Source organism: Metopolophium dirhodum, chromosome 5 (genome assembly GCF_019925205.1).
Source record: "Metopolophium dirhodum isolate CAU chromosome 5, ASM1992520v1, whole genome shotgun sequence".
Lineage (NCBI taxonomy): Eukaryota > Metazoa > Arthropoda > Insecta > Hemiptera > Aphididae > Metopolophium > Metopolophium dirhodum.
This window is the reverse complement of record NC_083564.1, coordinates 27,706,703-27,723,899: the sequence shown is the minus strand read 5'-3', so window position 1 is coordinate 27,723,899 and position 17,197 is coordinate 27,706,703. Positions and strand designations below refer to the sequence as shown.

Genomic DNA, 17,197 nt, shown 5'->3' with positions numbered 1-17,197 from the left:
CTATAATGCTATATGTCTTTTATTTTCGTTAATAATGTTAGACGTTAATACCTACTTCATATTATAAAAACAAGTCTTGTGAGAATTTCTTTTAAAACATATTTAACTGGGTACCTAAAAAATCAAATATATATATGGATGCAAGTAATTTGCATTTTATATTTTAAAATACTGAACAATGGAATGAGAGTATGAGACCAAATTACTAGGTAACACAAAGCAACAAACATAAAATACCGATTAGGATTTTAGTTTTTACTGTTTTAGACTTTTAATAATCAAGTTCATGATTATTTAGTATAATAAAACACGCATCAACATTGAACTGAGAACCTATAATTTATTTGTTGTAAATTAAAAATGAATTGTTCGAATACCTTATATTAACACTTATTAATATTTACCTATACCTATGGATTTAAATTTATTGTATACCCTTTAAAAAAAAAATTAGGTCACTATTTAAACTTGTCTCGCTATTATATTATAGTACATATCAATATTATCATCCACAATGCAATATATATATAATTATTAATTATTCATATTATGTTGTTACGAAAGTACATCACATTTCAAACCAGTCACCTTGAATTATATTCATATTGAAAAAAATAATTGAAAATGGTATAAACAAAATGCCAATAATACCGAGAATGGAAAATAATACAAGGGGTCCAATTAACTCCGAACAAAAGTAAAACATGTTTAATTTATCGAGCACACCATGAGGATGTAATTTTTTATAATATTACCTAATGAATAATTCATCATAAAAATGTGGCGTGACTATTAAAATAAATAACATGCAAAACGTATACAGTTTTTTTACAAATCATTATCTCCGACCTAACCGTTATAGAGTTCAAAATTTCAGTTACCACGTGTCTATCAAAATAAGTAAAAACATTTGTATATATTGTACTCGTACATATAGGTATATAATATACAGTACATTACTACAAGGATATGCTCTGCAGTCTCACGGCGGAGGGGAGGGCTGTCACATACACTCTTGGATTTTTTTTTTTGGTGTATTGATTTGTCATCAACAAAGAAATAACTGTATAATTTATTTTTAAAATACAAATTAATGTTTTCATTAATAATTTTTTCCTATGTGATTTTTAATATTTCATATAAGTTAAGGTTAAGTTAGGTCTGATAGATAACAATTAAATATGTAATAAACTAATGCAAGCATATTAACTGTCACCATGGGCAACCCCGGTTTATATGGGAGGTCCAGGGGGCCATGGCTCTCGGTCCTCGATATAGTTGGAATTTATTTAGGGGCCTCAGAGTTTTCCATTCCTTATTTCGTTATAGACTATAACATTGCATAATCCCCTAAGAAAAAAATCGATGTTTATTGCCGACGACATTTGTCTTAATTACATATTGTACTGTGATAGAACCTAAAGCCTAAAAGGCATAAAATATATGAAACGCTATAGACTAGTACAACAGTACTTGATAATTTATAGACAATGGACATACCTACAGTCAATTAAGACCAAAAACCTCTTATAATAATTCATAAATAGGGACACTATACAGTATTATAGACTATAGTACTGTATTAATATTATAATGTATTAATGTATTTAATGCCTACCCGCATATTGCTACACAGTAGTACAGTACACACTACACATATTAATAATATATTAATATGATATTAAAGGGGAAGGTCACACCTATCCTAAAAGCGTAAAAAGTCACTATAGTAAAACGGTAAAAGCTATTTTGATGAACTTCATTTCATCCGATTGTTTTCAAATAAAGTTTTTTGAAACTGTCACATCATGTACTATGCTTCTTGTACAATAGATTTGCGAAGTGAGGTTTTAAAATATTATTATACCATTTTGAATTTAAAAAAAAAAATGTTTAGGTTCATTATAATTTATATTCATATCGCGTGGGTATAATATTATCACGATCCTAAATGGTAAAATAAAAATCATATTAATATTTCTTCAATTCTTATTATAAGATAAGTTATCGTAAATTATCGTAGGTGCTAAAATTATCTGATATCGTAAAACTAAAAACTGTAAGTAAAATCATTGAGTTATTGAGTATTAAATTGTCAAGTGCAATCTACTATACATTTGTATTTATACGTTATACAAGTCATATTACATGTGTATATGAATTGCGTTGTGTGATAAACTGATATACTAGAGTAAATAAAGACACCGCCGTGGCAAATTACGATAACATTATATATTGTGTGTAAAAATAATAAACATAGTTTAATATTAATATTAATATACTTACATGTACCATGTAGGTATATACGTCACAAGTAATAAAAGATTATATTTTCTTTTAAGCTTAGTGGGGGCACTATAATATACTGTATTACTGTGTATACGCAGTTTATTGTGCCAAATATAGAATATAATATATATGTGTGGTAAAAAAACTGATTGCTCGACATATATAACCATATTTAACCATGAATAATAATTGTACTTTTTTAAAAACGTATTTTTTATCTAGGTATGTAGTGAAATGAATGAAATAATTTCTTTAGAATTTTATATTTATTATTAGGTAGCTACCCAATAGTTGCGATTTGTTTTCATAATAATAATATTTGCTTGGTACTTATATCACAAATAGATAGGTATACCACAAAATAGATTACTATATTACTGTACAATATGCAAATTAGGATCTTTCGAAATGTTTGTTACAAATATAATAGAGGGATTTATAATATTACCTACCTATACATTATAATGTATAGATGCTTATAACATAATAAACCTATACGGCTATACCCCAGGGAGTGGTGAAACCACTACTTATGGAAAATGTTCATCCTAGTAGTTTGGCCATTTTTAATTTTCATAGAGAAATAATTGACATTGATATAGATACCTAAAAAATGTAATTTACAATATAGCTTTAAAAAATGAAAAACCGTAACACAACTATTATTTTATGATAACCTACCTACCTATTATTTTATAAAAAATATGCTAATTATGTGACTGTATTTATGTGACTAATTTTGCCTAGATATATATATTTAATTTTTATAAGTGTTAACATTAACCAAAACTTGTTGCTATATTTACATTCATTGTTATACCAATTAACGTTATATATTTATAAACCTATCATGTATAGTTGTATTTAACATGTAGGCATTGTATATTTTGGCACCTAAATAAATATTCTAAATATGAAATTTTCAAATACCAATAGAAATATAGATAGAAATGGAAATTATTTAAAAAGGTGTGCACAGAAATGTTCAATGGGCCATTTCAAACATAATTTTTTCAATTTAAATCGTTAATATTCTCAAATTGTCGGTAACTTATTAGACTAATAAGCTTCCAACACTGATAGTTGTAGTTTGGGGGGGGGGGGGGGTAAACCCAACGATACGCACTAAGATGCAGACGTCTGCTTCTGGGGATTTCAAATTCACCCACCCCACTCAACACTATTGGATACAACCACCATTGCCAGTCACCACATAATTATTCTTGTTTATAGGTATGTGTATAATATATTATATGTATAGGCTGTATTAGTGTAGTGCATTCCATTATGCTGACATAAAGAAAAACGTTTATAGTACCTACTTACATATTATTATTTATATGAATAACAGTTGCTTACTCGGTGATTATTATTGCTACTATTTTAAATGCGTGGAAAAATAAAGTAGGTATTATAATTATTAGTAATATAGGCTGACAGACCGTTTCGCTCAGAACCGTTATATTCGGTGTCGGTCATTCGGATACAATGAATTTATATCATTGAATTAAAATTGAACACATCCACTACAGTGACTTCTGTAGACACCTAATCTACAGCATAAACGGTACCTACTGTAGGGAGGTACTCACACGATGTAGAGAAGATAGAAGATATCTTGATAGCAGCTGATACTGGGCCATAGGCAATAGGCAGGCATAAGTAAGTTGGTAGATACCTATCGGTCTTATATTAGCAGCAGAGAGCATTTCATCTCCAGAGTTAACTAGTTGAGGTATGATTTAATAGTAGGGGGTAATAGGACAATATAAGATAATTTTCATCTTTGTTTAGTTTTTTATTGATATGAATTTTCCAAATTAGTTTTTTTGTTTAGGTGTAACGTGAGCCCTAAGTATTTCAATGAGTCATACTTGCTTTTCCATATTCCATTTGATTTCTTGGTTGTTGATTTGTACTAAGACTAGATTGGCGTATTTTCTCATGATAAATATCTTGATTTCACTTCTAGTGGGATTTAGGGTAAGTTTCCAATTCCCCATCTTAATAAACACATAAAGTTTTGTAGATATTTTATAGAAAATTCTAGGATATTAAAATTTCTATAAAATAACTTATGAAGGAGCTTGGGTAGAATATAGAAACACATACAAGAAATTAATTGTCGTGCCTAGTAGTATACCTCACACTTGTTGTCTATTATGTATATATACAAAGTACCTAATTCACACCGAGTCAACGGCGGCGACGATTGAACTTTATTCTAATTAAAGTTGTTAATTATGTAAATTGTTAATCAAACATTTCAATTTAATTATTCTGCCAGAGGAAAATACTATGATACGTTTTAAAGAAAAATGGACTAATTCAAATTGATATTCTTTCTTGTGGATCTATGCCTCTTGAAAAAAATTGTATACTCATAAATAATGTTTATGGGCAGCTTTAAAATTTCGTGCGTATAGTTAAAAAAAAAATGCATGGTACCTACTATACCTAGGTACTTCAGCATCTCTACTGCCGTGATATTTAGACATTTATAGTAGAACGACGATGGCGTATAAAAAAATGATAAGGACGACCATTTAAATGTTTTTTTAAAAGACGTCAAATCATATTGTAATACATAATAAATATTTTTATAAATAATTATAATACTAGATAATATATAGACATATCGGTATACGTCATAGACAAGAATACTAATAGAGAGGCATATTCTGTCGTGTGTTTGTTTAGAACATTGAAAACAGCGCCACCTGGTTTTTGATGTACGAACTATACGAACGTTAATAGTATAAAAAAATAATGAAAATAAATTATTGTTATTAGAATTAGATAATTATTAATTAGATAACAGCGCGTGACATATTTGTTTGTGTACACTGTACCTATTATTATTAAATGATGTTTTACTAGATAATATTAATTAAATACATACCTAAATATTTGTATTATTAATTCTACATTAATTAATTTATTGATATTTTGATTTACTATAAAAAACAGGTTTACCGCATGTTATGACGTATAGAAGCGTAACCTAACCGCATACGAACAAGAATTCCGAAGCTTGTATAGTACAATAATGCATTAGGTACTAGGTAGTATAGGTACATAGTAAATTTTCAAGCATATTAACCGATCAAAAATATTTTTATAAACACTTTAAAAAAAAGTTATCAAGAATTGAAAATTCCAAACATCTTTAATAATAGATTAAACTTAGTATGAAATATGAATATTATGAAAATATTTCATATAGTGTATTAAAAATAATATTTTAAATAATAATGGAATGTTTCAAATTTCTACGATTAATATTCTTTGAATATTAAATTACCTACAAAAAATCCTCGGTAAAAAAATCACAAAAATCGATTGAGGAATTATCGATGGAAATATCGTTATTTTACGTATGAATATCAAAAAATCCGTTATAGTTTTAAGTTCAAAAACTCATAAAATTATAATGTAGAATGTAGATATAAATAAACTTAATTTTTAAATCTAATATATTTATAATTTATACAATATTAAGTGTATAATATGCCGTCATTAAAATAATTGAAATACATTTAACAAATCAAAACTAACTTAAAGGTCAAAATTATCAAAATTCAAAATAAGTTAAGAATAAAAGATTTTCTATTAAGTGAGCTAAAATAGAACATGTATAATAGGTAATGACTAATATCTAATCAAGAACTAATGAAATTAAAAACAAAATAATATGATGTAGGTATTAAAAACACCATAAGCAAAATTCTCACCATTCGCCAAGTCCCAACACTCCCAACATATTTAAACTTTTTCAAGTAGGTTTTCACCCAAGCTCCACTTATTTGCCTATAGAGGTTGGGATATGAAGCAAATCGGGAAAGGTCTTTTGTAGTAGCAGCTTGACCTTGTAGCGCGTTTCATAAAAAATACCCATTGCCTTTTTTCAACTAGGTTCGGACTAAAAATATATAGTTTCAACAAAAGCCATCGTAGAAACTAGAAACTATTAATTTTATTGTAATGTGATTTGGGTGACATGAATACATGATCGTAGACGCCAGTGGGGGAGGGGTTCAACCCTCAACCCTTACAACATGGACAGTATATAAATGTATTCATTTTTTTATAATATGTAATTATTATGATAAACCAGTGGCGTCCGCGGGGGGAGGGGCTAACGGGCCGAAGCCCCCCCCCATTGCCCGTATAATATTACTTTAAAAAAATATATTTATCAAGTTTCAATTGTTAACTATACTACTATAGTACATATACATCTGACCAAAATGAATTCATTTTTGAAAAAACATTGTATTTGCATACCAATTATCTGTAATTTTTCGGTAAAAGTATGAACTATTTGAATGAAAGACCTCGTATTAAATTGTATAGCCATACAAATTAACTGTGGTTTTGACGAAATTTGAACTTTGAATGCTTATAAAAAATAACCATGATGCCTATGTATCGTTAATATTTTACCTATAGTAAAAACTTACGTATTACATTTTTAAGCTTTTTGACTTTTTGATAAATAATATTTTATAGACATTTAAAGAAAAAAAATTTAAACTAATCAAATACAATCCAAGTGAGGATGGTATAACCAAGCTGGTTACCTAACAATTTTAATAAATTTTCATTTTTTTTTCTCCAATTATTTTAAAAAGCATTGAGCATTTTCAATTTTGACCTGCTAAAAGTACCAACTAGATCCAATTTGCTTCCAAAAACATACATTGGGAATCCAAGTTTATATGATCATAGCATTTTTTCTACCAGAACCTCGAATAAACGTCTGAAATTATTAAACTGGACAAAACAAAAATAAAATTGTAACTAATTTTCAAGCCCCTCCCATTGAAAAATCCTGCGTACGCCACTGTGATAAACCTCCCCATATTAAAATCCCTGTCTACGGCACTGTTGGGGGATAGGGTTGAGTTAAACTGATGATGACCTATGTGCTCACTAGCCACCCCCAATTAATGTGAAAGCCAAAGTCTGACACTCGAATAAAAAATAACAAAAACAAAAAGTAGTGCTGTGTGCCGCCCTTGTAATGTTGTTTGTGAACAGTAATCAGTAGTATTTGGGAACCTTGTAGGTATATTACACACTACACGGAGGACGAAAACGACAAAAACAATGCATCGTAATTATTAATATGACAAAATAATCAAAATAAAACTTGATTTTGTCATACACAACAAGTCACAATTATAAACGTCTAACGATTTACGAATATTAACAAGTATGAACTATGAAGTATGTTATATTCAGCTGTAGGTAACGTTGTAACGACAAATAAGTTATGACAATTGACAATTTATGACAATGATAATGATAATAAGTAATAACAACAACTGAACACAGAAGTACAGAACCACACAATAACATTAGTACATTACAATACCGACGGACGAAGACAGAGCTTTCGATAGCCGTCAGCCGTTGATTTTCGACCAATGGTATAATTGCATCGCACATCGTACGTCGCCCGGATCACGGCCCCTGCCACCCTGTTGTAGTCCGTGCCGCCGTGGTGGTGCAGCGCGGCGCACTTGTTTATGTGCCGAACAGCTGTTTATCAACAACAACAAAGACTCGTGCGACGGCGATCGTGCCGAGGGCCGAAATAGGTTTCAGTATTCAGTATAGTAATAATAATATTACCATCTACTATTTATCATTATTATTACAACAGTTTCGTTTTCGTACGCGCTGCACTACTGCACTTCGCAGTCTACTCTTTAGTATAATATTACAGTGTCTGTGCACTGCTCGCCACACACGTCGATCATAATAATATTGTTGTATTGGAATTCGGATTTATTTTCCATTTTTCCGACGTTGTCTCGTATCACGCGCGTCCCATGAGACGAACGCCACTGTTGATCGTCCACTTCGCAGACGCCGCCGCCGCCGTCGGTTATCGTTATTGAGAATCGGCTGTAGCCCCGTGGGGACGTCGGCCGCTATGAACCGCTGTCCCGTGATGAACTCGCAGTACGACGTCGAGCGGCGGTCCCGGTGCCCGGCGGCGGCGATACACAAGCCGTCGCCCGACATCGATGACTTGCACGTTTGTGAGCGAATCGTCGTCATGTTCGTACAGCTCAAGAACTACTTGGGCTCGTATTGGCTGGTCCCATGGTTTTTCGTCTACATCTACCCCAGCATACTTGTCTATGAGTGAGTGTAACGCCTAAAGTTAATGGTTGATGTTTATCAGGTGTTGTACAATCTAAAGCCAGTATCATTGGACTCTTGTTTCACTGCTGATTGTACATTAAATATCTATCACAGTGACGCACATTCTTTTCTGGCCTGTAGCCCATACATAAGTTTGAGTCAGTGTGTTATGTACTTGTTAGTCAATGAGACCATCCATTATTATACTAGCAACGAAGTTTCTGATATGTGGGCATCGTCCTTATGAGATTTTTTGCTATTTGCTATTCTATTTTTTCTTTAAATTACTGATTGATGACTGATCTCTTTTTTTTAGATTCTATTTGTAATTTTTTCTTAAGTACACTAAAATATAAAATATTATATATACATATATATATAATATATAATATTGCATTAAAATAGCATAAATGCAAAATTATTACTACCTACCAATCTTTTTGTTTGTAATATAAACAAAAATATTATTTGGACAAGCTCCAAGTTCTATACAAAAACCGAGAAAATATGTTCAGTGGCCTATAAGAAGAGCTTTAATTGCCATAGACTTAATTTTAAACCGTATCAAAATATTTGATTTCATAAGCCTAACTAATTGTATAATAGCGTGTTACATAATATACATAAACTATTTTACAATTATAATTTATTTAATTATCAATATGTCAATAAAATATGGATAACTTATTAAATATTATATTTTTACTAAAATAATAATGATACATTTGGCTTTTTCAATTAGTAATATGTATGATTAATTATATAAGGATTAAGCAAAGTATTATTATTGATGAGTACCCATTCCATCTACTTAATATTTTGTTTTTTTTTATATTAATAGGAAACAACAAACAGTATACTTTTGCATTGTCACAGTATAAATTCATAGAAATATAGGTACTTATTTTTTAAACTATTTATCTACTAAAATGTTTTGAATCATTAAATTATTGATAACAAACAAAAAACAACTTTAAAATTGTTGACCTATTCTTTGGGGCGTTTCCCAATGAAAGGAAATTGGAGGCAAGTTGGCAAGTAGGGTTAACAGAATAATTGTCCCAAGGCCAAAGGCCATGTATTGGCACTATTATTGAAACTACTTAACTAAAAACAAAACAAACACTTTAAAATAGTGTTTTTAGAAAAAATAAAAACTTTATACATTCCTACATAATTGTTTTTGTTATGACAGTTAGATAATCTTATGATATGTATATACACTTTTCATATAATTCTATTTAATACTTTGTGTTATCAAAAAAATTAATATTAATTTGATTCATAATTAATAATTTTTAACACATTAGAAATATTTTGTATGTATGCTCTAGTATTGAAAAATATTTAACATAAAGCTAACAAAATAAAAAAAAAGGTGCACAGAACTATATTATAAATTTATCGTGATCTTTAATTATCAATTAATTTAAGTAATAAATACCTAATTCATATAGAAGCATTTAGCAAAACATTTTAAGAGACAGTAAGCAATTGACAATAACCAGATAGAAATTCCTGGATAAAATAAAATAATATTTTTTTCCTAAACATAATACAATGCGATACAAATCTTAATATAAGTGATAAATATTTGAAATAAGTTCAAGTGTATCTAGAAATAATTGAATAAGACAAATTAATTAGGTATTTAAAAATATAATTAATTGAATGGTGCAATTAAAAATGCTAACATTATAACATAACCCAAGTGATCTTGATTTGATTACCATACATCACATCATTATAAATAGTATTATGGACTTTGGACTATTTAGTTAAGCTTGCACCAAATATACAATACTTGGAATAAAAGTAAATAACTTATAGGTATTTTATTGTTTGAATTGTTAATATTATTTATACATTTTTTCATACATACGCTTCTGGTTACACTTCAAGTTTAATAAAATATTATGATGTTAAACATAGAATTTCATAATAAATATATATTAATAATACACATCTACTTTATAAAAGAAACCTTTAAATTTTAATATTTAACTATATGACCTATAGGTACCCATTTTCTTCCTTTTATGTTTTATCATAAAAAAATTCATAAATACCTAGATACTATATTTTTTTTATGTAACATGTAAATTTTTTTATCTTAATCTTGTATTTTATTTTTTATAATAAAACAAAATATTTCTTGTAATTTATTTGTTTGTAATCAAATGAAAATGTTTTATTGGATATTGCTTATGTAGTTAATTTATTTTAAGAATTCATATATTATATCACCTATGTATTTGAGTTGTGATGTAGTGACACTCGCACTACAAATTATTATTTTTAATACAATTTTGTTTTGCTTGATTTTGGCAGCCTTTTAGCAAAGATTTTATTTTTAAATATTCTAGATTTAAAAAGAATAAATAATAATATAATAAGTACTTAGTTATTAAGTCTCATTGTGTTGTTAAACTTATCGGTTTATTTTTATTTAACAAATTTTTTTTTTATTTTTAGATCTTATGGTTTTGTTGGGCCTTTTGTTTATTGCAACATTGTTCAGATACTATTTTTTATTGTATTTGAATTTTGGGATGAAAGTTTTAATTGGACACCATTACATGATACGTATGTAGAAGTATATAAAATGATCTAACTATAATGCATTTAAATAAAAGAAATTAATCATATGGTTTTATATTTTTTTTTTTTTAAGCGTAAGAATATACTCATCACAAATTCTTGGACATCAACTCATAACAAAAAGTGTTGATGAAATGGTAATGTATTAATATGAATTTATTATTCAAAATTTAATACTAAGCTAATTTTGTTTAGATTTTGTTTTGTATTTGGGTTTTATCTTGGGCTGCAGTCCCTTCTATATGTTATGCAAATGAACATATATTTGAATTACCTATTGATCGTCTGGAACGGTTAACTTCATATGTGTCTATGATGACTGTTACATTCATATTGGGTAAGTTAACTATTTTTTTTTTATATCGATGCATTATTATTATTTTGATTTTCACTCTTATTGCATAATATTTTTACAGCTTATATTATCATTTTACTTTGGATTGACATGAATTTGTTAGAAATAAAATCAAATATAAATAATCGTAACACAAATTCAAAAGTGTCATCATATAATTATGACCTTATAGATGATTTAATTGAACCTGGTAATATAATTGACAAATACATAAATTATTGCCTGTATTTTTATCTATTTTTTTTTTTTAAAGACGACATACCTGATTTGGAAACTGTGTATGAAGATATCTCTATTACAAATGAGTTCAAAATAGATAACACATTTCTAGACTTTTCAGAAGCAGTAAATGAAAGTAAGTTATCTACTGTTTAATTTAACAATGCAAATCGTTTTATTTTTTATTAATTTTATAGATATTATTGAAAGTGAAGAATTTCGTAATTCTAGAATAGTTGAACAAGGCGAAGAAGCTAAAGAACAAGAAATGGATGTTATATCTTTGTCATCAAGCACATTAAGTGACTTTGATGTAATAACTGAGGAAGAAATAGATTTACTTAAGTAGTGTTTTTTTTTTCAAGAATATTTCATAGTATATAAATATTGCTTTTTGTAAGCAAATAAATAATAAAAAAAATTTAATATTTTGGTAATTAAATCTTAGATGAGAATAATTTCTCTTTAGACATTTGATCCATTACATTGAAGCTTGTGACATAATATATTAATTTAAGTTCCTATTTTTTATGTTTAATATACAAACATAAAAGAGAACTTTTTTTTAATTTGCCTTATATTTATGAGAAGTCTTAGCTCAAATATTGTATTCCATGACATTTTTAATTAATGTGATTAGAAACTTACTAGTTTCTATAAGCTGATTCTATATGAATATAACTAGTTAACTATGTTCTCTTATGAGTATTATGTTCATCATATATTTACGTTATTCGGTTTTCTTATTTTTTAAAATCATTTAATACCACCGTAAATTGAACAATTGATCTCAAATTTGTATTAAAAATAGTCAAAAACATAATAGTGTCATTTTATAATCAAATTTCTATTATTGAATGAAAACTGATATTTTGGCTTTTACATGAACTGATTTCATACTTAAACATTGTTTTATTACCAAGCCATATTATAAGCATTATATCTGAATGCTTGTGATAATTTTGAAGAGGTCTTGTTTGTTTATTTTCAAACTATGTCAACACAACTAATACATTTATGCTATTTATTTTAATAATAAATAACAATATATATTTTAATATATATATTTTTTTTTACATATTTCTAAATCTTAAATTATTTGAACAATTGAGTATAATATTTTATGTTGTCTTATTAAGTATATATTATAGTGTGTTAGATTAAATATTTTTATTTTTCCGTATTTCAAAACAAAATAATTATTACAACATGCTTGTGAAATTAGATTTAACTATAGATTCTATTTTTATCTTGGTTTTATTATGTTTTCATACAATATGCACTTGTTATATACCTAGTTATTTCAAAATTAATTTTAAAAGTATTTATTTTTAACTAAAATCTAAAAAATCAAATGTATTGATGAATTATATCAAACATTGTAAATCAATGATATTTTTTCTTTTTTTGTTCTTGTTTTGTGCAAGTTGGCATTTAATTGAAGTAAAATATTTTATGACAGACAGTGGCGTAACTATGTGTGTAGTAGTGTACATCAGAGGGGGTAACCCCCCTGAAATTAACCTCTCCCTAAGAAGAATTAATTTCTTAAGTGGTATTTATTTGGTTAATTATAAAGGTAAACTAAAATATATCAACTCCCCCCTTAAACAAATGCTCTCACTTAGTCTTGAACGACCCTCTGTTTGATTCACCAGCTCCGATTTAACTACTGTTGGGAGCAGATGTCTTCCTAAGTACTTCGTAGTAGACGCCAAGATTTGCGTTGTAGTTTACCTACAGTATTTGATACAATATTTGGATTTATTCTTCTTGGTCCTATAGATCACTGTCCTAGTGGTCCAGATGGTGTGTTGAGAGTGGTAGTCATATACCAAACAAGGTGTAACCACCTGTCCAGTAGTAAAATTGGCTCCTCTCCCAACCCAATAGGATATATTTTTTACATAAAACCTTTAATGAAATCAGTTATCAGTTAACTCTAATTATTCCCGTGTATGTTCCCTTATTCCCCTTTTTGTTTTTTTATATATTGTAATATGTAAATACTAAATACCAGCTCAGCATTTATCTATTAAAAAGAAAAAACCCCTTTTTTCCTCTGATTAACAATTATGTAACGTTATGTGTAAGTAGTAAGTACTGCTACTCCTGAGTTCCTGGCGTTGTGGCTGGCACTTGGGAACCATAATTTAATATTTGATTTCAGGATTTTTTTCTGGTTACCCAATCTCCAGTTAGGAACATCTGAGGCTAAACAAGATATTTCATGGCTGTTAAAAGCAATTTATTTTTAAGGGTTCGTATTTCGGAAATATTCCATATCCAATATCCATCGTGAGTTGTAGGTAGTGTCATTAGTATGCGCAAGTTCCCCGGACGCTTTATGTAATTAAATAGAAATAATATTAATTCAACATACAGGCAGGGCCTGATTTACCGCTTTATGGGCCCCATGTACAATTTACAATTTTGGGCCCCAAATTGTCCTTCTCTATTTTCTTAAATGCTAGAATAAAATGTATGCATAATTTATTTTTAAATTATTGTCGTATGTAATTAGTTGCTTATATATGAGTGGCTTTGTGGCTATAGGCAATTAAAATTGGATCATAGAATAAAATTGTATTGTTAAAAATTTGATTATTTAATATACAACAACACTACACTATTTCAATGTGTCTAATTAATGTTTAATATTTATTCCAGTAAATGTACAAGTCAAAAAGCAATTTTTGATTATTACACTTATATATCAAATTAAATGTTTTTTAAAATTAAATTTGATTTCAGCTAATTAGTTTTCACAAACATTTCGATTGTGCGCTAGTTGATAAACTAGTTCTAAACCTAAATATTTATCCTATCTACCGTGTAGTTTTTTTTGTTTTTTTCATGACATTTAATTCTTTAATTTTCTCTTCATATTGAACCACTTAATTATTTATTTTGACATTTTAAATTATTAAAAATAATAAACAAATGACAATTAATAGATTATACAATAAATACGACTGACGACTGACGATATAACTACGCAATAGAATAACGTCAATAGTAATATTACGACGATAATAGTATTATTACTATAATAACGGCAATTAGATTTTGTAATCAGTAAAGTCGATTAAGGTCGTTGTTTTCAGGGAAAACTCATACTTTATAACCCACCAAAATCTCCAACTAAAATCCAAATCTATTTGGTTTTCCCAAAATATGATAAAAAGGTATACAATTAACTTTGTATGCTGGAAGTCTGTGGGCCCCTCTTATGAGTGGGCCCAGTGCAAATGTCCCATCTGTCCTTCCATAAATATGGCACTGCATACAGGCTATACTAAAATATAATAACAATATAAAATATCCAAACTGACCAACCGTCTCCGCTCAGAATGGTTTTTCGTATACATTGATATTATGATATTATTGAATTCAAAATATTCAAATTTAATTCAATCCATTATACAATGACCCACTTGTAACCTACTGTACAACAGAGCGACATCCATTTACCCGCTTATTTTAAATTCCCTTTTAGTTTAATGTTACTAAAAAAAAGATTTTGAAAATCCATTTCCTACATAACCTAGAAAAGAGAATAAGGAATTCAAATATGTTTTCCAAATTAAAATCGGACTTTTGGTATTGGGTGACTTCTTTTGCTGCGCTGGTTAGTCTAAATGCACGAAAAATAAACGACCCGCTTTCAATTGCATTAAACCAAAAATAACAATTATAGTTTATTATTTTGGTGTAGATACGTAATTCAAAACAAGTTATTGTTATTGAAAGCACAATTTCGTACATTTATTATATTTTCAAAAAAATAAAATGAGTTACTAATAGACAAGTTGTTAAACAACACCTAAATGACATGTAGGTAGGTACTCGCATATTTCTTTCCATTTTGGTTGTTCTCATAAAATATCTAGATACTTTCAAGTTTCAGTTTAGAGCGAGATGAAGATGCATGAAGATAGGTACCTAGCTGTTTCTTGGCCTGTTATCTATACCTATTACATGTCTGCACTCTAGAATCTAGATATGGTACAGCTAGGTTTCACCCGAAGAGTCGATGTTTACACGTACTTGGTTAGTTTTCATATTATTTGGGGCTTAAATTTACATTTCAGACTTAAAATAAATATTTTATATTAATAATTTCACGGACATATTTTATAACTGGTCATTTTTTTCCTAAATCCAACGTTGTAACGATTAATTTAGGCATACGCCACTATGTTGCCACTTAAGATACGCTACTTTATTCATTTTCCACTTAATATCCTTATGAGTTATAAGTTTATGTTTATCGTTTATGACTATATCATAGGAAGTAGGATAAAAAAGAGAGTTCAAGAACTTAATACTCATCACTAAATCACTTAACCTGCAACTTTCAACCACAAAATTGCCTAGGAAGTTGGAACCCTATCATGCATCAGCCACGTAACTAATATCTATATTTATAGCTGTGTTTTATCCTCTCGTGGCACTTGCGCACTCCTCAACAGCCGTCGAAATTCAGTCAGTCACATATCCAATATATATATATATATATTATAGTATCGTGGACGTCACGCAAAAATGTAATGGATTTTGTGTATAATTTTTCGTAAATCATTCATGGACAAATTCGCGGGGGGCATGGGTTTTAAACTCCCCCTATCGGCCGTCTTTTTACGCACCCGTTTTTCGTGTACCGATAGCCCCTCTACATATTATGCTCCTAGCTCCTATTATCCTATTAAACAATCCGTTAACACTATATCCAGTCATTATAATACCTGTAAATCTTTGTTCACAGCGAGTCTGAGCCCGATAGTATTCGATATACCACACACATGTGTTTTCTTGAAAGATCGTTTTAGGCCGATTTATACATCGTTAATGTTACACTCAAATTTGTTTCTTAAGATGATGTCAGAGCACTATTTGTTTTCTCTCTCTGGCCCACGCGCAACATAGATAAAACGCATTACGCAGAATCTTTTTTTTTAATCTTTAATATTCAGTGGATATAATGGACTGGAAACGACAGGGTCGGCGGGGTCGCGGGGATCGGGGGACGGCCACGAAAAGGTGTCACTTAGCTAATAAGAGTACTATTCTTGAAGTTTTCGGCGCTACCGGTGGTTTTATTAGGCCACACAATTTGTATCTTAGTCCGTGTCAGAAACAGAGTTTGGTCATAATCACGATCATGGACTAAGATATAATTGACTGGAAACGACATGGTCGGGGGACGGCCACGAAAAGGTGTCACTTAGCTGATAAGACCACTGTTCTTGAAGTTTTTAGCGCTACCGGTGGTTTTATTTGGCTACACAATTTGTATCTTAGTCCGTGTTAAATGCAGAGTGAACTCCAGGAACACATAGCGACCTCCCGCACTTTGCCTCTTGTAGATATATTGGTGCCGTGATAAGCTGCTCGTTTCCAGTCCATTATATCTGATCACGATTTAATATAGTTTACTTCCATCATAGAACAATACTTCCATGTCCAAACATCCTGCATTATTTTTCCATAGATAAATAGATAATAATGAATAATAATTGTCTACGTATTTTTCACACCAGTTAGCGAACATTTATTATTATCTTAATATCA

General features: G+C 29.2%; 1 protein-coding gene across 1 annotated transcript; it reads left to right on the top strand.

The window, feature by feature from the left end:
* Positions 1–7,853: 7,853 nt before the first annotated feature.
* LOC132945278 (uncharacterized) lies at positions 7,854–12,320 on the top strand. Its single transcript, XM_061014976.1, has 7 exons — positions 7,854–8,448; positions 10,924–11,034; positions 11,123–11,186; positions 11,245–11,386; positions 11,466–11,594; positions 11,658–11,759; positions 11,821–12,320. The coding sequence occupies exons 1-7, from the start codon at positions 8,234–8,236 to the stop codon at positions 11,970–11,972; spliced, it is 915 nt and encodes a 304-aa protein (XP_060870959.1). The 5' UTR covers positions 7,854–8,233; the 3' UTR covers positions 11,973–12,320.
* Positions 12,321–17,197: the final 4,877 nt, after the last annotated feature.